Genomic DNA, 25,830 nt, shown 5'->3' on the forward strand with positions numbered 1-25,830 from the left:
CATTAAGATTACTGAGAGGCTTGAACACAGTGTTACAAACTTAAAAACGGCAAACTGTCCACAGCTTCCACGCCTGGAGATTCTGAATATGCTTTCTGTCATTAGTACCTGAAGAACACAGTACAACAACCACTTACATAGTATTGACATTGTGCTTAATATTATAAATAATTCAATGATGATTTAAGTGTATGGGCAGGGAGGCATGGGGAACATAGCCTGTGTTTAATCTCCAGCATTTTATAAAATAGACTTGAGCATCTACAGGCAGCCCTGCAACCAACCCCCTGTAAAGGCAGAGAGAGGTCTGCATTCACTGAGATCCATTACCTTTCTCCTCTCCCCCTCTCTCCTCTCCTCTCTCTCTCTCTCTGTTTCTCTCCTTCCTTTCTCCTTCCCTCCCTCCTTCTTTCTTCCTTTCTTTTTCCTAATGAAGTCTGGCCTGTAAGTTTACTCCAAGGGTAACTAGTGGGAAGTGATTATGGAGACAAAAGAGAAAAAGAGGCGCTCAGGATATGGAGCAAGCTCGCACAAGGACAGCCGCTTTCTGGGAGGCCTCTCTGAATCCATGGGTCCTAACTCCAAGACTGGAAACCAATGCTTCAGTAAAATCTCTTAGTCTTTTTCTCTGTGTCTAACCCAGAAGAGAATTCACTACAAAGCATCGACCACATGGTTGAGCAACATGAGAGACTCATCAGAACTGCTTTTGAAGAAGGCAGGCTGGGAGTCAAAACCGCACCTGGCTCTTCAATGTAGGACTGTTAAAATCAGGCTCGGAGGCTGATGTAAGGGTGCTTGTCACTCAGTGTGAGCAGGGACTGAAAGCACTTGTGCCAGCTGATGCTTCAAATGGTCCTCTTGTTATTCCTCTGGACACAAGTTGGGGGCCCAGATTTAACCCAAGGAGGTAAAAGGCATGATCTAAAAATTCAGCTAGAAGTATTTCCTACTGCCCTGGCTCCAACAGAAGAAAGCAGCGGATGAAGCCAGAGCTGCAGCTTCTGTCCTGGCCACAGCAACTACACACTGTACTATTTTAGGACGTCATTGAGACAGTTAAGCAGACCTGTTTACCCAAGGAGCAAAAACTGATGAGGTCCATCAGGGTTCAATCTAGATACCAAGAATTCAGCCCTATCTGTCCATCCACAAACTGTATGTCAGACTTCAAGGCTGGATCCACACAGTGTAAAATGTCAGCCACAAGAAAAAGGCTGACCTGCTTCTAACAGACAAAGTCATTCACAGACTGATCGGCTCACTCATCTAACTGTTGGAAGGCCAGCGAGTAAGCCAAGGCACACAGGTGTATAGCCTGCATTCAAAAGGGAAAATCACCATGAGGAGCGCCTCTGCTGCTATCATGAGGATGCTGCAATGTCCTCGCATGCAAAGCCGCCTGGCTGAGGGACAGAATGGCTGAATCTGAGGGAAGGAGCCACTGGAGGAAGAGGACCCTCTGGAAGGACGTTGGTATCTGTTCGCTACATCCTGACTTGGATCACTGACCCTGGAGAAAATCAGGCATCAGAAGAGGTGTAGGGCATGAGCAGGAGAGAGATGGACAGAGAGAGCAAGCTCCCACTTGATCTACTACTGTCTCTCTCAGAGCGACGTGTACAGTGCAAAAAGATCAGCTGAGTAATCACACAGCCAAAAGAAAAAATTCACAGACTGCTGAAGCCCCCGCTTCATTGGGAATGGGATCATTTCAGGTCTAAACCAGCAAAATTACTTCTTCTCTCATGTTCATCAACAGTAAACCTACACCCGGAGGGCACCACATGCCACGCAGGTCGGAGGATAAAAATCCTTTGGGAACTGATAATCCATACTAAATAAATGTACTGTGACCCTTTTAAAGGATGGCCCGACTATTAAAACTAAAATTCATTTCACTCTTGAAATGTTGTATGATTATACTCTTGTCCTTCCTTTGAATTATATATACTGGGCTTGGGGGCGTGGCTCAGAGTCGAGCACCCTGGAAGCCCTGGAAGCTTGAAGCCATGGTTCCATCCTCTTTAGGAAAAATAAAGGTAAGCCAAAAATTTGATGACTACATTTCAATTCTGAATTCACCTCCCGTGAATTCACGTGAAGCCGTTTACTTCCGCTAAGTTTTGCCCTATGTTAGAAACTGCCACACGATTGGGCTTACTCAGTGACAAGTGGCCACACAAATGGGCTTACTCAGTGACAAGTGGCCACACGATTGGGCTTACTCAGTGACAAGTGGCCACACAATTGGGCTTACTCAGTGACAAGTGGCCACAATGGCCACGGCAGCTTGAATGGTGTTTGTTTCCTCTAATGTGTGAAAACTGGTAGTCGCTGAAGTTTATGCATGCAGAGGGGACCACAAAGGAGACTAAGGAAGAGGGAAGAGAGAAGAGAGGCTCACAGGGCAGCAGAGGGAAGCGGCCATTCCACCCAGCAGTGTCTGCACAAGCAGCGCCTATGGGTACTCACCGAGTGGAGTGAAGCCCCGAGCAGGGCTTGTATCGCGGCTGCTCTCACGGCTGGTATCGCGGCTGCACCCCTGACTCATGCTGGGTCGGGGGATACGGCTGCTCCGTGCTAGCGTGCAGCATGAGGGGTTTCAGAGAAGGTGAACAAATTTAATGAAGACAGAAAAACTCACAAGCATCAGTCACATTTGCTTAAATGTAATTATGACATTGTCTATGCTGGGAAGTACGGACAACCTGGCCATGATGAGGTCTCACTGACAGGAGGGTCTGGATAAACTCGAGTGTGTTCTGGCCCTTGGAAGGCTGTGGATTTAAACACTGAAGAGAAATTACACTTAGCTGTCAGAAATGAAGACTTCCCAAAGGTCAGTCTGGCATCAAATATAGTAAGAGCTAAAGCATGTCAGGAACAATGAATGTCTGTGGCTTTAGCAGACATCTCAATGAGAGCTCTGGAGTCCAAATCTGACTTCACAGCACTTGGTTCCCCCGAAAGACCATTCAATCTGGTTGAATAATAGAAGTAAAGGCTCTAGTCTTGAAGTCTACGAACTTCCCTACCGAAAAGAAGATGGTCCTGACATGCTCGTCAAGATGGAGATGTCACACACAAGGGCAACCATCTAAGCAGCAAATTGGAGTCAGGACTGACTGCTTACTGTTTTATGATCTCTACAGCAAGAAAGTGGACATTGTCAGTATTTGGGCAAGAAGATTTCTCTATTGATCTCAGAATAGTATTTTATAGTTGTCTCTGGACAGTTTATTATTCCCATACATGAAACATGTAAGACAAAATCATACAATAGTCAAGTCTAATAATATTTTGACTGTGGAACCCAGACAGACGATACCCGTGCTTATCAGTCTGAGGAAGCAGAAATAAATTAGTGGCCAAACACTCTGCAGAAACACTGAGCATGCGGGATGTGCAGAGGAACGCCTAACATCACAGCTGGAGGGGACATCTCATCCTCAGAGGTCTAGAGCTGCTAGACCGGGTGGGAGTGACTTTTGAGACGTTGATTCTCTGATGTAAAAACAAGCATATTGTCTATGTCACCATGAACACAGCCTAATATTTCAGAGCAAAGATTTACAGCTAAACTATAACCAGAATCATAAAACTCTCCAATAAAGAAGAAAGTGTGAGAAGTGAAGACAGCTTAGAGTGTGCTCAACAGCTCTGTGCTGACGTGGAACCTGACCTTAAGAGTTTGTGAGTGATGTCCAGACACTGTCAATCTGTAGGAAGGGAAGGGTGAGGCAGGAATATAATTTGAATGATAGACCTCAAGGGCCTCACTAGAAGTTTCTTAGTTTAGACAGAATGACAGGGAACACTGAAGTTTGCACTCACAGCACTGTGACCAGTTAATCAGCAATTTCTGGTGACACTCTAAGTAGGCCACATGAGGACAGCAAGAGTAACAGGCGCCACGCTGATCCCACCGACACATGGGAGCTTCCTCAAGTGGACACACCAGGGCTGCTTAGAGACTGCTGTACCTGAGCCTCAAAGTGACCCATACAGCTCCCAGCTGCACTACTGGTCCAGCTACTTGATCTCCCTGGTTCTCATCCTCCCACAGAAAGTAAGCAATGAAAAGATTATCATCTCATTGACATGGGGACAATGCACACATACACACATCAGAAATGTAGCCAAACATCATCCCTGGAAATCCTGACCTTTTCTACTGTCTTTTCCAAAGCAGGAGCTAAAACGTTCTCATGGCTTTTCACAGAAGTGCATGCTCAGCTGACTGCTATGTAACTTTATCCAGAACCCATGCCTTTTCAAGTTCACAGAGATACTAAAGAAATGGAAATATATGTTCTCTCTGGAGTAGGCCTGCTTCCTGAAGACAATAAAGACCACTAATAAGAACAAACAGCTGCGATATAAAATAATGCCCACACAAACTTCTTGACAGGCCTCCCCCGAGTATCTCCCCAAGAATGCACTCACCCTCCATGCTCACGGGCTCCTCTATGATGTAACACATAGAAAAAAGAATTCTGTCCACTGTTTTGTCAGAAATCTGTCCACAATTGCCCCAAATCTCATTAAAATACATTTTGTGATTAAGAGTGGTATTTCAAATGTTAGGTAATTTAACCCATGAGAAAAAACAGACAAAAAGATTAACCTACAGAAAGATCTAGAATAAGCATAGAAAATTATTTTTATAGAATCAGCGATCAAAATTCATTCATATAATCTCCATCCATCAACCCATCCACTTAACTACCTAGAGTATAAAACCAGCTTGTCGTGTTAGGAAGTGCCCAACAAACATCCTAGGTGAGTGGAGGGTATGGGGGGAGGTGCAAGAGGAGCAGGCAGGACACACTTGGTCTCCCAACGCACTCACACTAGAAAGCTCTGGACCTTTGTCTACAGGGAAAGCTGTCAGGTATTCAAGAACCACTTGTTTGGTTTGCATTTCTTGAGCGACTCTGCCCTACATCACAGTGTTTAAAGATAATCCTTACTTTTGTCTTAAAAACAGAATTTATTTTCATTTTCACTTAACATGTATTTATATATGCCTACAGTAGTGCAGTCCACATGAGTGCAATGCCTACAGGGGCCAGAAGAAGGCATCAGACCCACCTGGGCTGGAGTTGGAGGTGGGTCCAGGCAACTGAAGTCCTCTGCAAGAGTTTATGCTCTTAACTGATGAGCCATCTCTCCAACCCTACTTTTGCCTTTTAGGGAATGACCCAATCAGACTGCACAGCAAGGCAAAAGTGCTAGAGAATTAATGAAAACACCTAGAAGCTAAAGGCATAAAATGCTTCTTTACATGTTTTCATGTCCCAGCAAATCTACTTTTATAGTTAAAAGAAATCATTTAGTTAACTTCAATCTTCCAAAAATCTTTTTGAACCAGGAAGTCATAAGACATTTAAAATATATACCACGCAATGTAGGTTGCAAAACTGTTAAAACCAGTTTTTCTAGTCTTTTTGATGGATGAATAGGAGAAGCGAACTGGCGGCAACTGCTAACAATCGCTAGTAACGCTGGGTATTTGCGTGGCTTCACGTCTGCAAATCTTTGAGACAGCAAAGTGAGACAGTTTATGAATGTGCTTTCCTGATTGTTTGGGCAGCTTAAGGGGGGATGGGGGGAGGGAAAGAGAGAGAGAGGAGAAAGAGAGTCAGTCAGTCTCTGGCCAGGGAGAGAGGTGCAGGGGCACTGTGTGCAAGAGCAAGCAGGGCTGCTTCTGGACCATCCAGTCGCGGGCTTTCTACTTAGTGAGTTTTAAATGGCAGCTGAGTGTGGTAGATGGCGCCTGAAATCCCAGCTCCTGGGAGGCTGAGGAAAGACTCCTGCAGCGAGGCCACCCTGACCTATAGCTACATGTGCGGAGGTCGGTCCCCACGCTGTCCCCAGTCATTCCCCTGGGAGCTTGCAGGCAGGCTCTCCTTTGGAATGCGCACCTTGAAGCAGGAGTGGTAGGATCACAAAGTGCGCTACCACATCTGGCTTTTTCAGTGGGCTCAAGTCATCAACCTTGTGTCATTGGACTTGTGAAGCTAGCAGCTTTACCTACAGAACCATTTTATTTTAAACTTATTTTAGTTTTTAATGTAAATTCTAAGCCATAAACTAGGCTAGCAGTCATTAAAACTGCTTAAGGATTTTAAGGAAACATTCTATAAACATGTTACCCTTCTTCTGAATATTTGTATTTAAAACTGTTAAGCCATAAACCAAATGGTTAGATGCACAAATATATTCTAGTATAAACTCAATGATCACAAGCAATCCATTACTGAAAAATACTAGGCACCTACTACCTTATAAATGGTAAGTATAAAGGTACATTTGTTCATGTGTATTATGTCTGTGCTCTCATAATGTGCAGAAATAAAACACCTTTGATCAGAACTTCATGCATGACCTTAAAATACTAGTAACTCCCTTCATGAGCACCAATGATTCTTTAGACAGACGTGGTGACACAATCCCAGCACCTGGGAGACAGAGGTAGGCAGGTCTCTGAGTTCTGTCTAGGCTAGTGTGGGCTATATAAGACCCTATCTCAAAAAAAAAAAAAAAATCACCTCAAATATGAGCTCTTTGGAAGGAAACCAACTCCTTTACTGATGTTTCATGACACTGGCCTTCCAAGCTCTTGTGCCGTACACAACGGACCACTGGAGTAAAGACTGGAACAGCAGGTCCTGGAGTTATACTAGATTACTAAAACTGAGTTGTTCCCTAACGTCAAGAGTGTTAAGAGGCTGTATGGTTCACTAACTCACTGTCAGCTGGATAGGACCTGCCACCAAGAAGACACGTCGCTGGGCATGTCTGGAAGGGCGTTTCTAGACAGTGTGGAGTGAGATGGAGAGACCCATCCCATGGGCTGGGGTCATCAGGATCATCATCCTTGTCTTTAGTTCCCACTGTGGATGCCACGTGACCAGCTGCCTCCCACTCCTGCCACAAGTCTTCCCCAACAAGAAGGGCTGGACCATAGAACTGTGACCCGAAAAGAGCTCTTCCTCCCGTAAGCTGCCAGTCAGGTGTTCTGTCAAGGCAGGAAAAGCACCGGAAACAAGCAGTGCTCCTGAGAACACGTCAACGTCCCAACAGAAGAGCCTGTTTGAGACATCACAGCAGACTGCGTCGCTTATATATAACTTACAGAGACGTCAGCAGTCAGTGATGGAACAGACAGCCCAAGAGTCACGCCTAGATTTAAAATAAAATGTATTCCAAACGAAGGAAGGCCTGAGCCAGATGCAGATGGGTTTCGTAGCAGGTGAGACAATTCAGACATTCGTCCTGGAAATCTGATTCAAATCAATCTTACCCACGTCTTAACACCTGCTCCTGGCTGAGCCCTAACAGTCGCTGCCCTTAACTGCCAGCCACGCCCATGGCTGACGAGTCCTCCTTGACCAGCTGCCTCTGCATTTGCCGCTCTCCGCCTGAGAGTGTCTTTTCCTTGGACTTCAAAGCAGGACCTATTCCAGGGCACCTGTTGTTAGACAATCTCGAGGGTCTCGCAGACAAAGGGAAGACCCTCCTTTCTGTTGGTCCCTGAGCACCTGTTACCGCATCCCATACGGTTTTTCACCTCCATCCCTTCTCAAGAGATTAGAAGGGTTTGGAAATGAGGAAAATATATTCATTTATCTTCTAATTCTTAGGTCTAAAAAGAGCCTGATATACATTCCAGTAAAAAAAAAATAAGAAAAATCAATATTGAGCCAACAAGAAAAGTTAAAGCTACAATTCTCTCAATCAACAGCAATAAATTCGTACATAAGGAAGCAGATAGATATACAATAAAAGTAGGTGTGTCAATAAATAACTTTTTGGTATTATATCTTGAAAGATTTTTACATTAACAAGGAACATGTGAGTTAGAGTGTAACGGTCTAGAGACACCGAGAATCAGCTGTGTTACAAGGGAACTAAGCAACACTCAAGTGAATGCTTTTCAGAGTTCACCAATCTCTAGCTTCCATGTTTCCACAAAATTATGTCCAAAGTAAATATACATATTCTTTTGCTGTAAGTTTAACCAATTAGGATAGAGATCAAAATAGAAAAATAGGGGCCTTGAAATGCTTTTGAGAATTAATGCATGCCGTGAGGAGAATGAATTCAGAGAGAGGACAGTGAGGAGTGGCAGAGCTTCTGAACGAGAAAGAAGTCTTTCCCCAGCTCCCGTCCTTTGCAGACGATGAAGTCCCACCCCAACTGCGGGACGCATACACGCCACACATTTTGGGGTCTGGTGAAATCTCAGTGTAATCTGTATAGCATAGCACACAAAGCAAATGCCTGCTTTTGAGTACATCTGAGGTAGCTCCTTGAGTTCAAAGACAGAGCTCTGCATTCTGTATCAAACGGTGATTAGATCATAACCACATTACAGCCATGCTGGGATGAGGTTTCAAGTCTTGGAAAATCCTTACCTAATCCAATCCGGTTAGGACTTGTTTCTCGGCTACATCCCTGACTCCTGGGGATCTTGCTTCGTTTTTCTGAAGACAGTGTTACAGGTGGGCCTCTTGAGGAACCCCCAGCAAGTCCACCATAGCCGCTTCCCAACAGCTTCCCTGGGGAACTTGACCGGCTGCCAGCTAAAAATGAAACAAAATGATGGTGAGATGGATCTAAATCAGGCAACAACTCAGAAACTAAAGACACAAGCTTTCACATATGGATTTGCAAGAAACATTGAGAAAGCAATATACAAAATAGCATTTTAGTCGGTAATACTGCTTTTTAAACAGAGGACGTAGGATCACTGTCATAAATACACAGCTTAGAAGGCCCACGAGCAACTCTCTAATGAAGAAGCTGATGAAGACAGGATCACCGGCTACAAAGCAGAGCTCTACACATGGCCAGAGACATCCGCAAGGCTCTCCCACTAACCACACTCACCCTAAGAGCTGACTGCCTAAAAATTAAGTATAATCACTGGAGAAATAGACTTTTAAGACATTAACTTAGGGAAAATGGTTGAGAAAACTTAATTAATCTAACAAATGGAAGAAAGATGTGGGCTTAAAATGACTAGAAATGGTTTTTAAAAATCATAGCATAAGATGGTACAAATAGACATCAGTGCTGTAAGGAATGTGGCTAGACACCGCTCATTTATTAAAAACAGCAAGTTTTCAGTCTGCTTATTTTTTCCTCACTGGAGATTGAGCCTTGCTGTGCTAGCCAAGTGCTCTACTACTGAGTTACACCCCCAAGCCTCAAGCTATACACTGCTAATAAGAATCAAATAACACACTTAAAAGCAAGCAACAAAACAAAAAGCACAAACACCGGTAAAAGGATAACTGACCACGAAGATAAAAACAAACTCCAAACAACATAGCTTTGAGATACTAACCAAGAAAAAGAATATAGGGAAAGCCCTAATTATTAAAAGACCCCCCCCATACACACACAAACACACAAAAGACGCTATAGAAAGCCTAATAAGTCTCAGAGAAATAGGTGGGGCCAGGAATCAAACTTTTGTGTGCAGAGTGGTTGACAGCAAACATGTATAGGATGCGTATAACCAGGACATACAACGAAACGCCTCTGTTAGCAGCAGATCACCTGTATTCCCTGGTAAGGCTGTGGCAAACAGTCTGTGGAACTACACTCAACGGCCTAATAGTTCACAGTGTGTGATTTCACAGGCAGACTCCCTTTACATATGTGGATATCCCAAACACTTCTCTTCAGTTTAACACCCATATTTTATAAATACTAGCTGTATACTAAACCTCAAAACAAATCTCAGAAAACATGAAAAAGAGGAAACTACATGGGCCACAATGTCTGAGAAATATGCAGTAAAGCCAGAAATCAGAAATAAACAATGGGACTGCTAATCTTTATTAATAGCTAAATATCCAGATATGCTTATAAGCATTTAATATGGGACAGAACTCTCTCATAGAAAAGATCAACATTCCAAATATTAATATACACAAAATGATTGCCACTTAACAGATCTCTCCCTAAGTAGAGAAGGCAGTAAAATTTTAAAACATGAAATCTAAAGTATCATGAGGCAGAGCAGAATTACCTTCAGGAAAAAATTAAAGCAAATAAAACCTTTTGAAACAATACTTACCCACAAATTACTGTTTCTTACAGAATATCATCATTTAAATAAGTCACTTGGTTGGCTACACAAGAAAATTAATACCTAATAATGACTAAATTATACACAATTTGGAAGGGAAATCATTGTAAAAGTCAGTAATGCACATTATTATGAAGAACCAACCCAAGACTTGAACATAAAAAAAACTATTAAGCTATGTCAAGGGCAAAAAGAAACGCATTTCAAACTCTAGTATTTGGACATATAGAAAAATGCAGAGAGATTAAGCATAAACAGAGAAATTAACATTGCACAAAGAGCACGGCTGAGGGAGAGTGCCAGTGCCGACAACAGAAAGGCAAGAGGAGAGTAGCTTACCACCAGCAGGGTTAGCAGATCTGGATCCTTCGTTAGGAGAGCAGACCAAGGGACAGGCAAAAAGTGGATTAAAAGACAATAACACAATACAGAAAGTCAGCATGCGACACAGCACGAACGGTTTGTTCCCAAGCACAGTGCAAAACCGCCACTGTTCCAAGGGCGCTTTGTTTTACACAGCACACAGTTTTAGCATCTGTCCCAGGTCTGTTCATGAAACACCCATCTATAACGTGTCCAGCTTAAGAGATCTCCCAGAGCACACCTCCTCAGCTTTCAGCAAGAGGGATACAAGCAGAACCTGGTCACCTGTGCCCACCTCCATCTTTAACAAGATGCCAGCGGCCGGAAGAACACTGTTATGAACTGTTTTCACCCTTGACTGGCTATGACTTTCCTTATCTTCAAATATGTAAAGTATTTCAATCCTTAAGGGTCTTAAATCTAGAATTAACAAACCTACTTCATTATCAAACCAGGACTATAAATGTTGCATGCCCACGTTTACAATATAAATAGATTTACCTCATTCAAATCGTTATTAAAATAATGAATCTGTATGTTTAAGTCTGGGGTGTAGGTTCAATTATGTGCTACTATTTAGTGGCTACTGTTCCTGTGAGTACAATCTGGCCAAAGTGGACCTGAGTAGTCTCAAGGTCCAGGTCAGTATGTTCCTGAGCTTTAAGACTTAAAGCATCTTCTTCTCTCCTAAATCCCCTAGAGAAGCAATTTTCAACCTCCTTCTAAAGTCAGGTGACATTTGGATTTCTAAAACCAGAGAGACACAGCACTAATGCAACTGGGGTGAGGAACCTGGTAGAGGACACAGCCAAGAGCTAACAAAAAAGAAACGTAAGATTTCCCTCAACCCCCATTCCCCACAGAAAATCATATTGCAAAATGAATTCATAACAGGCAAATTTTGACTTGAGAGATTTCAAGGAGTAAAATCTATTTTAATTTCTAATGCTATCAACATGTGTGTGTTTGCGTGCATGTGTTATATGTTCCTGCATATGCAAGTGTGTGCGGAGGCCAGAAAAGGGTGCTGGATGCCTTCGTCAGCCACTACCTTTTGTTTTCAGACAGGGTCTCTTACTGGGATCTGAGGCTCAGCAATTAGACCAGACTGGTTGACCAGCAAGCCCCAGGGATCCAGCTGTCTCCATCTCCCCAGTGCTGGGATTACAGGTGTGTGACAGCACAGCCAGATGTTTATTTATGTGAGGACTGGAAATCCAAACTCAGGGCCTCAAGCACTGGAGACAGAGTCATCCACTAGCCCATGAAATAGGAAGCCCTTGAGAAGGAGACCAAAGCATGCCTGGAATGCTCACTCTGTAAGCCTACCTAGCAATGTGGTCACACAGCGTCTCAGAGCCGCTGCAAGTCTGTCCAGCTATGGGATGTGCTACTAGGGGAAGCTAAAGTAACCAAAGCATAAATAAAACACACTGCTTACGCTGAGACTGTGAAACCACTTTGGCGCGACTGCGGCCCCGACTGTCCGAGGGTGTGGAGGCGACATTGGTGGCACTCCCAGAGCTTTGCCGTCTGGTACGGATCCGACCTGGAGGATACAGGAAAAACAGTGTTTTCATAACATCTTCAGCTAGTGTGACCTATGTAAGAACCCACACCACAAGCACAGGGCACTGACGCAGCTGACCACGCAGGAAGCAGGGCGTCTGTCAGCCAGGCCCCCATGAGAGTGAGACACCAGTAGGATGAGCAGGGATGAATGTGGTTTCGAATTCTCCACAAGGCTTCTCTGCACTCAGGGAAGCACGAAATGCCTTTCTCTATAAGCCAGCCAGAACTGGGCACGACTGGCACCTGCCCAGCACCAGAGGAAGAGTGCAGAAACAAGTCCTGAGGTCTGAAGAAGGTTTGAGAAAGTGTAGCACTGAGGTGGAAAGGAGACGCGAACAGTGACCTTCAGTCAAGTTTTAAGACATAAAAGCTGGGTACGGTGGCACACCCCTGTGATTCCAGCACTTGGGAGGTGAGACAGGAGGATGTGGAGGAGTTCAGGCCACTCTTGGCTACACAGTAAATCTGAGGCCAGTCGGGGCTAAATTTACTGCTGGATGTTTACTAAAAGGCTGCATTATTTATTCTACTGAGAACTATGACTGTCTCTGTCAAGTACACAGCAATGTATAGACAAGAAAGGGCAACCAGGGGAGAAGCACACCAGTGCCACATGCCTGGCATAGGTGTCTGTCCGAGGGCCAGCTGTCTAGCCCCCAAGAACCTCTGCTCTCTGTAGGCACCCAGCAAAACCAAGGTGATCAGGCAAAATGAATATGGAAAAGCAATCTATTTTAAAGTTATTACAAGCAGAATACTCAGGGCACATATATAATTTTTTTTTTAAAAAAATGAATACCTACACCCACAAAGCTGGAAGAATTAAATCCCTCTTGGAGAATTCTCACTCCCCAGCATTTGGTAATATGATCCTAAGGCCAGTTTTCAGGAATCTCAAATTTCTTTCTTTCTTTTAAGATAAATATACTTGCATGACCAAGAAAAAATATGCCAGTTTTGTATGTTTAACATTAAATTATAGTGTGATTTTAAAATACATTGCTTTACTCAACAACTTATTTGTGAGTACACTCGTGTAATGGATTTTCCATATGGACCAAGGAGAGAGTTCACCTTTTCCAGATGACTAATTCTCAAATAAGTCTTCACAACTCATTTCTTACTAATCTACAATGCCTCCCTTTCTCAAAGTTCTACTTCAGTTTCATACTCAGGCAAAGATACTTTAATTACAAAAGGTACTTTTAGATTTTATTTTGTTAACATATAATGTGTCATTCACATATATGTATATGTACATACACAAACACACATGCACACACACACATACTGTTTCTTGAGACAGGGCCTTGTTAGATAGTCAAGTTGACCTGGTATTTGTTATATAGTCCAGACTGACCTCAAACTCACAGCAATCTCCTGCCTCAAACTCCTGAGTCCTGGGATTTACAGTCATATGCTACCACACATGGCTTTTAATCATGACATTATGACTTTAAGTTTAGGACTTCTGCTAGATGGATTAATCTGTATGTAGAGCTGGGGTTACAAAATAAGCCAGCTATCAATTTTTTTCTAATTACACATTTTCAACTATCTGCCTTCATTGTGTTGCCTTATTCATGTAACACAAAGCAAAATAGAAACAATGAAGTACTATTGACTCAAAAGAGATTTTTTTCAAAATGCTGGATTTAGGGGTACAACTTACTGACAGACTATACAGGCAAGGCGGGGGTTCAGTCACCTCCCCCTGACACACATGCCCACAAAATGCCCTCGTCTTTTTCCAGTAAAGTTGCCTTTTGCTGACCAGTGATGAAGGCATATGAATCCTGTCTGTACGGCAGATTCATGCTGGTGAATGCTCATAGGCCCCAGGGTTTTGCTAATTCCACCTGGACCCTGTATTCATGGTGTCTGGAGCGGGTGACTGCATTGCTTACTCTGGATTGGCCGGGTGTTCTCAACCACGAGGATCATTTTGGCCACTAAATTCTATATTTTTCACTCAATAGAAAGATGCAAGTTTCGTATTTCTTTTGAGCAGCTAGAGTAGGTACTTCATATCCCACCACTGGCTCTAACGACCTGGAGTGCTCATCAGCGCAGCGCCTGCGGCCTGTAGTCTCCTACCTGGTTGGCAGAACACATGGAAAGCCCAGTGGACAGAGCCAAGAGCGGCTCCTCCTGTGAAAATTCAAGAGTCCTCATAGGAACTGCAAACACAAATCACCTAGTTCTACAGCAAGGGGTGTCTCCAACCCCACAACAGAGATGGGACCTTCCGCCTACTGTATGTACAGAGCTTGGTGACAATCAATCAGAAAAGACACTGAAGACAGCAAGATGATCTGAAGAGAGTCTTTCTGCCTCGACCTTCTCATGGCCATTGTCAATGCTGGTTGGCTTCGGGCCAATGTCTTGCACCTTGTTTGAATTCGAGGTCTGGTTTTCTGTGTGCTTTGGCCTCCCACTGCTATGCTGTAGGGGCAGCCTGAAAAGGCCTCTTGTTGTTTTTGAACGTTTTACTTTTTTGGGAAGTAGCTACATAGTTTGAAGGGTCTCTGTTGTGCTGTGTTCAGATATGGGTGTCTCCTTCACAGGAAGAAAAACTGGTTTCTACTCTAATTAGTTGGCAATTATAAGTGCCTGGATGTGTTAAATATTTTGTGGTCTTCAAGAGAATCATAGCTACTGCACAAACACAGCAAACCACAAGAAAATACTACAATTGTGTACTATGAGTAAATGACAGAAAACCATGAGAAAATACTTCGATTGTGTACCACAAGTAAGTGACAGAGAACCACGAGAACACACTTCAATTGTGTACCACGAGTGACAGAGACAAAACAAGTGTGGAAGGGGGCAAAGCCAACCTGAGAATAATAAAATGAAATACCTGCATAAGAATGAAGGAAAAATCATAGAGTTGGAGGAGCCAAGAATGCACCAACTATATATAAAGAGAGAAGAGCAGACACTGGGAAAAGCAAGGAATTTAGGAAGAGTTAAGTCTTCAGCTTTCATGGAGTCAAGGAAGAATATTCCAATTTCACAGCATTCTAACACTGCTAAGAATTCTCATTCAGTCGTGTCTTCATTCTTCTGGAAAAGACCCTAAAACATGGAAGCCCAAAGTTGTGTTCTAAGTGTTCTTACAGGCATGGTTCTCAACAGTCAATTCAGCCCAAAGCTTCTGTGTCTGATTCTAAAGATGACTGCTGAACTTGCTGACTTGAGTCAGCTCAAGTCTTGCCCAACGAATCTCCACCTGGAGTTGGGAGAGAATTTGTGATCATTTCTACAATGGCTCCAGACATACTCATGCCATCTTGTCCAGCGGTAAGTGGTGACCTATGCAACGATCAATCGGCTCAGAAAAGTGCTGACAGTGGTCTCTGTTCTGCACTACAGTTATCAGGCATGGTTTCATTCTTTACAGAAAACTAAACAAGTCCATTTGCCTCTTTTGTATACAAGTGGGCTTCTTTCCCCATCAAACCAAACTAAAATTTAAGCTCTTTTTCCTAAGTAATTTTTTAGTACAATCTTAATTCAGCAAAAGTTAAGCTAACCTGGCCATGTGTGTGTGTGTGTGTGTGTGTGTGTGTGTGTGTGTCAGGTGCATGTGAATGTGTGTGCACATGCATGTGGAAGCCTGAGTTGACACAGTGTCTTCCTCAATTGAGACAGGGTCTCTCAAGTGAAGCCAGAGCTTGCTGATTCAGCTAGTGTAGCTGCCAACTCAATCTAGGCAGCCCATCTGTCTCCCAAGAGCTGGGATTGCAGGCAGACAGCTGGCCGGGTCCGGCTGACTTGTGTGTGTGTGTGCTGAGGATCTTAACTCTGATCCTCACACCTGCGCAGTAACCGCTTTGTCCACACTGAGCCATCCCTCCGTGCCCTCATATGTCCTTTGGCCACCACACTTAATCTGACTTTCTTGGTAGTTGTTGTTTTGACACAGGTCTCTCTCTCTGTAGCATGGGTTGGCCTTGAACTTGCTGCAATCCTCTTTGCTCAGCCTCTCAAATACTAAATATAGGATTGTGCCACCATACCCAGTTTGGCTTTCTTTTTTTTTTTTTTTTTTTTTTTTGTCTCGGGCATTAGAGATTGTAAAATATTTACTATATTTAAAGGCTCACAGCTGGAACCTAGCTCAGCAGTAAAGTAGCTGCTTCTGTGCTCACACATACACTCAGGTGTGCAAACGTATCAATAAATAAATGTAACTCAAAACCATTTTAAGCCTATTTCTCTATTTTCCTTTTTGACTCCTGAAAACCCAGACTACGGCCTCAGGAACAGTAAAACTGAGAATGTAGCTCAGGTGGCAAAATGCTGGCTCAGCACGCTCCAAAGCCTGCCTTGATTTCCAGCACTGATGAATGCAGACACAGTGGTGCACAACCGAAACCCCAGCCTCGCTTGGGAGGGAATCAGATCATCAGGTCAACTTTGGCTAGATAGAGAGTTTGAGGCCTGTGTGGGCAACATGAGACCCTATCTCCAAACAAAATGAAAGTATACATAAGAATACTCCGCTGGGCTGGGGAGAGAGCTCAGTGGTTAAGCACTCGTCGTATCAATGTGCCAACCTGAGCTCAGGCCCCAGGGATTCCACGTGATGGAAGGACAGAACTGACTCCCTTGGGAACTGCCCACCACTTGCCCCACAGCACACAAACCTGCACTCACACACACACTATACACACACTAATAAGGAACTTTACAAACTACAGAGAGCTGCCCTGCTCAAACCTAGGCTCCTTTACATGGTAGCTACCTCACAACTACAACTGAAGAGACTGCTCCCCACTGCTGCAGGCAGTCTGGAGGTCTGGGGCCGAGCACTTCCTCTGACAGGCAGTACTTCACACGCAACTGTGGAAGTAGTATCCTGCTTTCTCCCAGAAACCCTGGGAGAGGTACGGGGTCTACCCGCCGATAATGTAAGGCACTGTTAGCGCAGTGCACCAGCTGGGTCTCAAGGACAAAGAACAAAGCAAGAACTCAGCAAGAGCTTCTTGGCCTAAAATGTGGATCATGGGGAAGTGGACATGCCCATTTCTCTCCGTGGTGTGGACTGCAGAGCTCAGCAGAGAAGGCTCTTATCATGTGACTGGCAAGAGGATCGGTGTGCACAGATGAACAAACAGGGGCACATGACATTTTCACAAATAAAAACAATATCCCATAATTCAGCAGTGTTCTTCATAGGAGAAAACACACCATTAAAAAAATGTCTTTATAGCTTAGTAGAAAAATTTCACCAGCATTGAACCCGAGTACTTGGCCCAGACATTACTTTCAAAACTGGAAAGATGAACCTGAGAGGCCCAGAAAGCACAGAGAAGAAAGTGGAGCTCATGTCGGGGCTTCATGAGCAATAACCAGGGCAGCGGCACACAAGGTGGCGTCCGATATCCTCCCCAGTGTGGCCGCAGCACAATCGCCGCCCTCAGCACACTTCAGTGCCCTGGTTCATCAGAACAGAGATTAAACAAGAAAGGGAAAGAACTGAGGTGGAGGGAGGGCTAGGAGCCGCTGGAGACAGAGTGAAGAAGAGGGTGGGGACACCGTGCAACACATCATGCAGGGACCTCAGTGAGGACACGTGGGCACCAGGAAGCACTCGGTGGGAACAAAGGACCAGAGAGACACACACCTCAATCACAGAAACAAACCGCTTACCCTCCGCTTTACTGGTAGTACCGTCTTTAAGCCAATTAAAAAACAAGGGAGGGGACAACAGGGAACAGTTAGTAACATTCAGGAAATTAAAAAGCAGAATGTTATTAGCTACTAAAAAAGCAAAATGTACACTTTAAAACAAAGCCAAAAGGGAAACACATTCAAACGCAGAGCAGAGCTGGAAGCCAGCGCAGTGTGTCCTCACCACCAGGAGTTAGCTCAGTCTGCAGTAACACAATTTGCCTTTGGAAAGCAAAACAGAACAGTGGCCCAGAGTTGTGTCACAGTCGACAAGCGTGACTCGGGACCTCCGTTATGTCAACTGCACCATCCTCGGAAGTTCCCACTCCCTGAAAGTTCTAGCAGAAGGGCGTAGAGCAGCGACTAGCTGAGGTTCTACGGTCACCCCAGAGCAGAGTCGAGTGAGAAGCTGAGAGGCTGTAGCAAGGCCTATCCCGACTACACGCCCAGCACAGCTGTCCCTTCAGTACCTGCATCCAGGCCTACGTACTCCAAGTCTTCCCTCACGTGTCTGGACTCTAGAAGTTTGGAAAACGATTATCAGCTTTAATGCTCCACTGTGACGAGTCAAGTGCTGCAGTCAAACCTACGTGGGGCCTGGGCACAGTCTCAACTGTGTACTACTTCGCTTTGGGGTCAAGTAGCCGGTGGAGGAGGGGCAAAATCAAGGACACTGGAGGTGCAATTCTTAAGGGGAAGAGGGAGAACAGTGAAGCTGCAGTCTTGCCTGGAGAGGATGCCCTGCACTGAGAATGTCCTCAGGGCTGCTGAAGGCTCAGTTGTCTGTCACCAGACCCAACTCTGAGATTCCAGCAGCACTGAGGAAATCTAACCAGGCTTCAACCAAATACCCCAGATGTGTACAAGTCAGCAGTGATCCCGGATATGCCACTAAAGGTTGGCACGAACTCAAGTCAAGCAAATGCTAACTAAAAATACTAACAGTGGGGCCATTACTATGGGAGGCAGGGGCAAGATGATCTCTGTGAGCTGGATGCCAGCTTGGTCTACACAGTGAGTTCCAGGCTAGCTGGGGCGAAAAAGTAGGGCCCTGTCTCAAAAACAAAAACAAAACAAACAAAAAAACAAAAGTAAATCAAAAGTATTGACACCCTGGTAATACCTAGATTACAGCTCGTTCACCATGGGAGGGAACAGCCCTGGCTTCTCCCTACACCCAGTATTACAAAACAATACCTTAATATGTATACATTATTGGTGTAGTAGTTACCATGGGGAAGAAGACTGCCCATCCTGGGTCTTTTTTCAAGAGAATGTGCCTGGACACACGGTTCCAGGACATACACTGTCTCAGGTTGGTAGGGTTCTTATTTCAACTCTCCTTTCTTCTGCCTTGAAGGGCAATCATTTACAAAGGACCTTCAGGCAATTCTACCCACCCTCAACATGTGCCCGAGCCAGATGGCTACCATCACCATGAGGTCACTGGCACAGAAACAGACTCAAAGCTTCCACAGCCTGCTCCCTGGGACAGAGAGAGAACAAGGGGCACCTTCTTTGGCTACCGTTCTGTCCCCATGCTTCCAGTCTCAAAGCACTTTAGAACTGGCAGTGACCTTGAAATTCCTAATGGGCCACGTGAGCAACTTGGTTCTGGTGTTAAACTTAAGCTAAGTCCTCAGGTTTGAGAACTGAATGACCATCTTGGCATTTACAAAAATATAATGAAAACACCACCAGCCCAGAACAGAGAGGGTGTTCATTGTCAGCTGGCAGGAAAGAAAGCATCTATCATTATGTTAGATACCAGAAATTTGGGAAATAACCATAAACAATCCTTTGGAGCATCACTGGAGAATGGGTGTACTCGCCTCAGGAAACATGTAGGCAGAACACTAGCAGAACTGTGCTTAAGTTAGCTAAAGGTCCATTACATTCCTTCAGAACCCCGTTACCCCTCCCCCACTAAGAAACACTCAACTACAGGACATGTGAGTCCTCATTGACCATCTGGCTCTGTCCCCACCAGTGGGAAGGGGAAAGCCAGTGCTGGCTTAGGTACGGGCATGAGGACCGCACAGCCTGAAAGCACACATGCTTTACAGAACAGGCTGATGTTCTAGAGAAAGGGGACACCGGATAGGACACTGGACAGAGGGTGGCTGGGAAGTATCCCTTAGTGCCATTACTTAGACTTTAGACCACCCTGCAACAGTGAGGCTCCCCTCAGCCAGAGGCCTGTAATCACTGGGGCAGGGGGACAGGAGGGAGCCTGGTTACCTAAAGATGCATAGGACCCTGGAGGCAACGCTGCTGCAGAGCTGAAGGCGGTGGAGCCCGAGGATGAGGAGACTTTGGATTTGGCACTGGCTGCTGCGTTCACGTCAATATCGCTTCGAGATCGCTGGAGGGATCCTGTCGTTGACACAGATTTGGTACTAACTGTAGAGGCTTTAGTGGTAAAGGAAGAGAAGTCAGGAAGGACGACCACATGGAAGTTCAAACACATCCTGTTACATGCTGCTCTCTGCTTAGCTTAGAGACAAACACTAAGTTGTAACATATGTTGGTGTCCATGGGTGGAAGGAAATACCTCACTGTCCCCAAGACAGGTTCACGTAATGCAAGGAAAGACATAGTAAGCATGCCTGTGGGGTGCCTACTACTGTTCCAGTCCTAAAAACAGAAAACTATAGGTCTGAGGTTATGGCTACATATGAAATAAAGTTAGGTGTTCCCATCCAGCTATGCCCTCTCTGGAAACACACCCTTTCCCAGCTTCTAAGCCACTAAACTGCTGCCCTCACTCTCCCTTTATGTGAGCCTAGGAGCAAAAGGACTGGTGGCTGCAGGGGGTGGGGGAAGAGAGGTCACAGAGCCGGACCTCTGTCTGCCTAGCCATCCCAACAATGTCAACAACCAGTCTGGTGTAGTGGAGCCCTGCCGTGGAGCCAGAGATGACAGGGTATATGAGCCCAGCTGAGTGGGGATAAAGGCAGGCCCCAGCTTCCTGTCATTGAACGCAGCCTCAGGGCAGGAACAGTCCTCCCACCGAAGCGGTTCAGTGACTCTGTGGTTCTGTGGCTGATCTCTTACCTCTGGATGTGGTGCTGCCGGTGGGACTTCTCTTGGCAGAAAGGGGCCGGCTGCAAAATGCACACACGTGTTACCAAAGTGTACTTTATCTGCAGTGACACAGTACAGCAAAGTGTGCCCGTGGAGAACGTCCAGGGTCTTCAGAACTTTTCAGGCATTACTTTACCAACCTCACATCTGACAGAGTGCTACCATTATGTTTGGGATGAATGACCTTTCAAACAGAACAAAACAATAACAGGGACAGAGGTCAAGTGCAGGGCAGACATGCAGGTGCAGTTCTGCGTCTTTCCAGGCCTGTCTCTGGGCACGCTCACATGCTCTTGGAGGACTCCTTATGTGTACAGTTCACGATGCTCTACAGCTCTATGCTCTTGCAGAGGGGAATGAGTCTGCGGCAGAGTCCAAGGCCACGTTTCTCACCTCCCCGACAGTATCTGACCTAGAACCGGAATCTACTTTGACAGCTGGGACGCTTTAGCAGGTACCCAGGTGAAAACAGTGTGCGCTTCTGTGTAGCCAACTTTTAATAGAGCAGACTGCACTGTAGGCAGCAAAGCCAAAGCCCTTACTTGAGACTCTCCTGAGAGCTGGATGAGGATCGGTCTGACTGAGGCAGAGACACGATGCTGTCCGAGTTCTTCAGGTGGGACTGCAGGGCCTTCTGGTAGGAGGACTCCAGCGTGTGGTACAAGTGCTCTGCTTCTCGGCTGAAGTGACTGTGGAAACCCCAGTAGCATCTAGGAAAAAGACGAGCCCCGGGCAGGTCAGGAACCCGCTGAGCGCAAGTGTGCCTCTTGCAGCGTTTCTGGGGTTCGAGGCCTCCCTTTATCTGCTAGGAGGAGCAACGGGGCACAAGGCCAGAGAGCTAGCAAAGGAGGCCTCGGACAAATCCTGGCTTTACAACGTTCAGCTTAAATCTAAAAGGCCCTTTTACTTCTTCACTGATGTGGTGGTGGGGTGGAGAGGCCACAGCACACTTGGGGACGCGAGGACAACTGTGGGAGTTAGTTCTCTCTTTCCACTATGTAGGCTCTAGGGACTGAAGTCAGGTCAGCAGGCTTGGGGGCAAGCGCCTTTACAGGTTGAGCCATCCTGTTCCTTGCCAGCTTTTGATACTGGAGAAGTAACTTAACTTCTCTGAGCTGTTGTCTCATTTACAAAATGGGAATTAAAGGTTCTAACTTGGAAGTCAGTAGGCCCTATGACCTCTGGGAAGGTACTGGATTGAGGGCCATAACCACACGACTGAAGCATTTTCAGTTCCACTGGGAGTCCGAAACTGGACATTATCACCATGACAATCCTGGCATCAGTCAACCTAACTCCCCCTCCCATAATTCAAGTTTTCAAACAGGATGCCCAAGAAGAGGATACTCTGTGGCTGTCATCTCCCATGGTACTGTGATCAGGAACACCGAGTTGTACGGCTCTCGACAGCTCAGTAAATGAACACAGCGCACTACTGACCATTTCTGTTAAGTTTGAAAACAAGCATCCTACTGTCAACCTCAGTACTATTTATATCCCGTTCCACTTAGGCACCCACCTAAAGAGCAAAACATCCACAGAAACTTAAGAGAAACACGCTAACGTGGACTTCTGGAGTCACATTTAACAGTTACAATTAACAACATACGCTTGATGAACCAAAATGATTGAGTAAGGTAAACCATACAGTGGGTTGGGTCTGAGGGCTAATATGGGCCAATAGCAACTTACTTTCTGGCTTCTATTCTTGCTTCAGAATCGGCATCGTGGATTCCTTTCTTTATCGTTTCCGCTAATACTGATATGTGTCTAGACATTTCGGAAAGAGAGCAGTGGTAGTCACTAAGCAGACAACTATAGTGGGTGAACACAGGCTTGTGGAATCAAGTTCAAAATAACAATGAAGGTCTGGTGGCTTCGTGCCTGAGTCAGTCAAGTAACACAGCTGAGAGGCTAAGAGCACGCCCCACCCCCTCTCGCCAGCGCCCTCTCTCCCATCCCATCCTACTCTCAAAGAAGGGTGTGGATAGCACTACTTTTAAATCACAACGACTTCTTTGTGAACCATACGTATTTAGCTTTGGGAAGCAAAGAAGTTCCACACTCTCCATCCACGATCCCGTCATTCGTAGCCAGCACCTCAGTCAATGTGGCGTGCCTGTCTCTTACCCTCTGCTTTCTTAAGAGAAAAATAAATCTTGGGCAGGATGACACAAAGATGTCTGGGACAAAAGTGGCCAGCGATGTGCACATTAGAATGGGAAAATCTCCTTAAACAATAAAGACAGGATTTCCCACAAAATGCTGTCTTCATGACACCAAACACCTCTGCTCTTTTCTCAGCTGGCGGGCAGCCTCAGTTTCTCAAAACCAGGGCTTCCGATTAGTTGCTTAGGAGTTTGGGCTGAGTCTTAGTTTTGATTTCTATCATCACTGGGATGGATTTCCTTGCGTCTATTATCACTATGATGAGACCAACTGACAAACTGTGATGCCCACTCAAAACTGTGTCTCCTAACTCAGAGCGCAGGTACCTGAAACAGACAGGAGCTAAAAATATCAAACAAAAAAGAACAGCACGTGGTTGTTTCGAGACCCTGACACAGCGCTACTTTTAATTCTGATATGTGAAAGCAGTCAGCTACAGCCTGCCATAAAAACAGTGCTGACCACGACAGGGTGAATCGTCCTGCAAGGCATCAGAAGAGGACAGCAGCGCTCAACCCTCACTAAGCTGCAAACAGAACCTGCACCACTACTGCCCTCTACTGTGTAATAATGGTAATGCACACTGCCAGCTGGAGACATATAAGTTTTGTTTTATTTTTCCTAAGACATGGATGGCCCTTAGCCCAGGCTGGTGTTAAACTACCAATGTATCTGAGGATGACTTTGAACTTTTGACCTTCCCTCCCTCCTGTGCTTCCCCCTCCCCTGCTTCTCTCTCTCCCCATTCCCTTCTCACCTCCTCCATCTTCTCTCACTGGGGATTATAGGCAGTTTATTTAAGACTGAGGATGAAACTCTGGGTTTCTTATATGCTAGGTAAGCACGCTACCAACTGAGCCACACAAGCTATATCATACTAGTGTCTGGAAGGATGACATCCCTAAAGCTTCTCCGCTATGAAGTGGCTCACGTCAGTAGAAACAATAGTCCCTTAGTGACACGTGATTCACTCCTTCCTTAGACAAGACAGGGTGGACGGCTTGCTGGGGCGCTCACCCCCAAAACTCTCAGGCCAGAGGACGGCTCTGAATCACAGGGGCTTACCTTTCTAGTGAATGTGTCTGCCATTCTTGTAAAAGCAAATCTAAAAATTCAAAACAGCGCCTGAAACGTGGCAAGAAACACAGAACTTAGTAAGGTGTCTGCTGGAGAAACTAAACAGCTTTCCGCTTCGGCCAGTCAGTCTATCCTGTGAGTAAGTTTCATTTAAGGGGGAGAAGAGGAAAAGGAGTAAAGAAGAATCAGAAATAAATAAAGACTAGGCCAACAAGGTGGTTTTGAGGGTCTCACACACACACACACACATACACGCACACACACGCACACACGCAGCAGAAGACAACTTCTGAGGGTCCTGGGGATGAACTCGGCACCTTACCCACTGACCATCTTGCCAGTCACAGAACATTTTACTGATTCTGGACCAAGAAGCAGCTGTTACTTAAATAATAACAACTTCAGATTCGAAACTTTATCCATGGAAGGCGATCTGGGGATCATCTTGTTTTTCAGACGCTGACAAGACAATGAGGAGGAACTTTCAACACGTACCTTCTAACTGCGACAGACTTGGAGGTACAGTTGCTCGTTATGACAGGAATTAGCCGAGGGATGTGTGTGTGCTGCGGAGAGAGGAGAAAACAGGTGAGCACTGGAACACAGACGGACAAGACGCAACAGATGACCTCACGGCACATGGAAGCTGGGTCTAGAATGTCTGCTGGCCAAGGGAACAGGCCATTAGAGAACTGGCAGAGATGCCATATGAATCAGTCGGGAGTCACAGCAGTCTGAGGAAGGAGGCCTAACGCATGCTAGCAGCTGAGACAGCGTGCATTCATAGGGCCTCATCGTGCTGCGCCATCCTGACACTGTCTCAATGGAAAAATACAATGGCTCTGGTTTTAATATTACAAGTAAGAGCAAACACAAACAGTAAGAATGAAAATAATACTAAACATCCTTTGGGGATAGAGCACATCCTGCAGAGTTTCAATTTTTTTAAATTATATTTATTTATTTACTGTGTATGTGCATGAGTGTGTGAGTGTGTGCGTGTGCTTGTGTGTGAGGGCACATGTGCAGAAGTCAGCGGCAACTTGTGGGAGTTGGGTCTCCCTCCACCACGTGGGTCCTGAGGATTGAACTCGGGTCCTCGGGCTTGGTGGTAGGCAGCTGCCGAGGGTGGCAGAGAGGAGGATAAACTACTCTTCCTGAAAGCACACATGAGGATTATCAATACCTGGCCGCTGCTTACATCAAAGTAAGTGCTAGAAAACTCAAGCAAAGAAAGAGTTCCAGTTCCTTGCATGCTGCAATTAGTAAAATGAGTTTCAGGTAAGCAGAAGCCATAAGCACAAGTAGCTAACATGGAAGAACAGAAGTGATGGAGGCGAGAGTCAAGTACTTAGAACCAACGGCAGGTTGACAAAGGCGTGCCTGTGAGCGGCTGCGCCAGCCCACAAGACACAACACAAATCCTGCAGTGTGGCCGCCCCCATCGTGGGAGAGAGACACTGCTCAGGGGCAAACAGATGGCGATGGCACAGACACACCCCGGGGGGAGGGTTGCTATATCCCACCAGCCAGCGGGATCCACCGCTCTTGTTCTTCATAGGTGGCCCCATGACATACTTACCCGAATGATTAGCCTGACAGCTACAACACCAGAAGTAGCCATAATTTTGGCACTGTTTGGGATTAAATTAAAGATAGTTGGCATAATGGCTTCAGCTCCATGATCAAACTTGTTTCCCAGAACTGACGACAGATGCCTGCAACAAGAAAGGAGCAGCTGTAGTCACGTCCTCACACACAGGGAA

The 25,830-nt window shown here is 45.5% G+C and overlaps 1 protein-coding gene across 1 annotated transcript in view; it reads right to left on the bottom strand.

Annotated features, from left to right (window-relative positions):
* Clasp1 (cytoplasmic linker associated protein 1) overlaps positions 1-25,830 on the bottom strand; it is a 226,896-nt gene that overhangs the window by 62,115 nt on the left and 138,951 nt on the right. The window contains 10 exon segments of the mRNA XM_050129375.1: positions 8,427-8,594; positions 11,916-12,023; positions 18,202-18,249; positions 19,973-20,143; positions 20,789-20,838; positions 21,361-21,528; positions 22,511-22,588; positions 24,053-24,112; positions 24,560-24,630; positions 25,647-25,782. Of these exon segments, the coding sequence (XP_049985332.1) occupies positions 8,427-8,594; positions 11,916-12,023; positions 18,202-18,249; positions 19,973-20,143; positions 20,789-20,838; positions 21,361-21,528; positions 22,511-22,588; positions 24,053-24,112; positions 24,560-24,630; positions 25,647-25,782 (1,058 nt within the window).

Source organism: Alexandromys fortis, unplaced genomic scaffold, assembly GCF_014885135.2.
Source record: "Alexandromys fortis isolate MF-2015 unplaced genomic scaffold, M_Fortis_MF-2015_v1.1 scaffold_236, whole genome shotgun sequence".
Classification (NCBI taxonomy): Eukaryota; Metazoa; Chordata; class Mammalia; order Rodentia; family Cricetidae; genus Alexandromys; species Alexandromys fortis.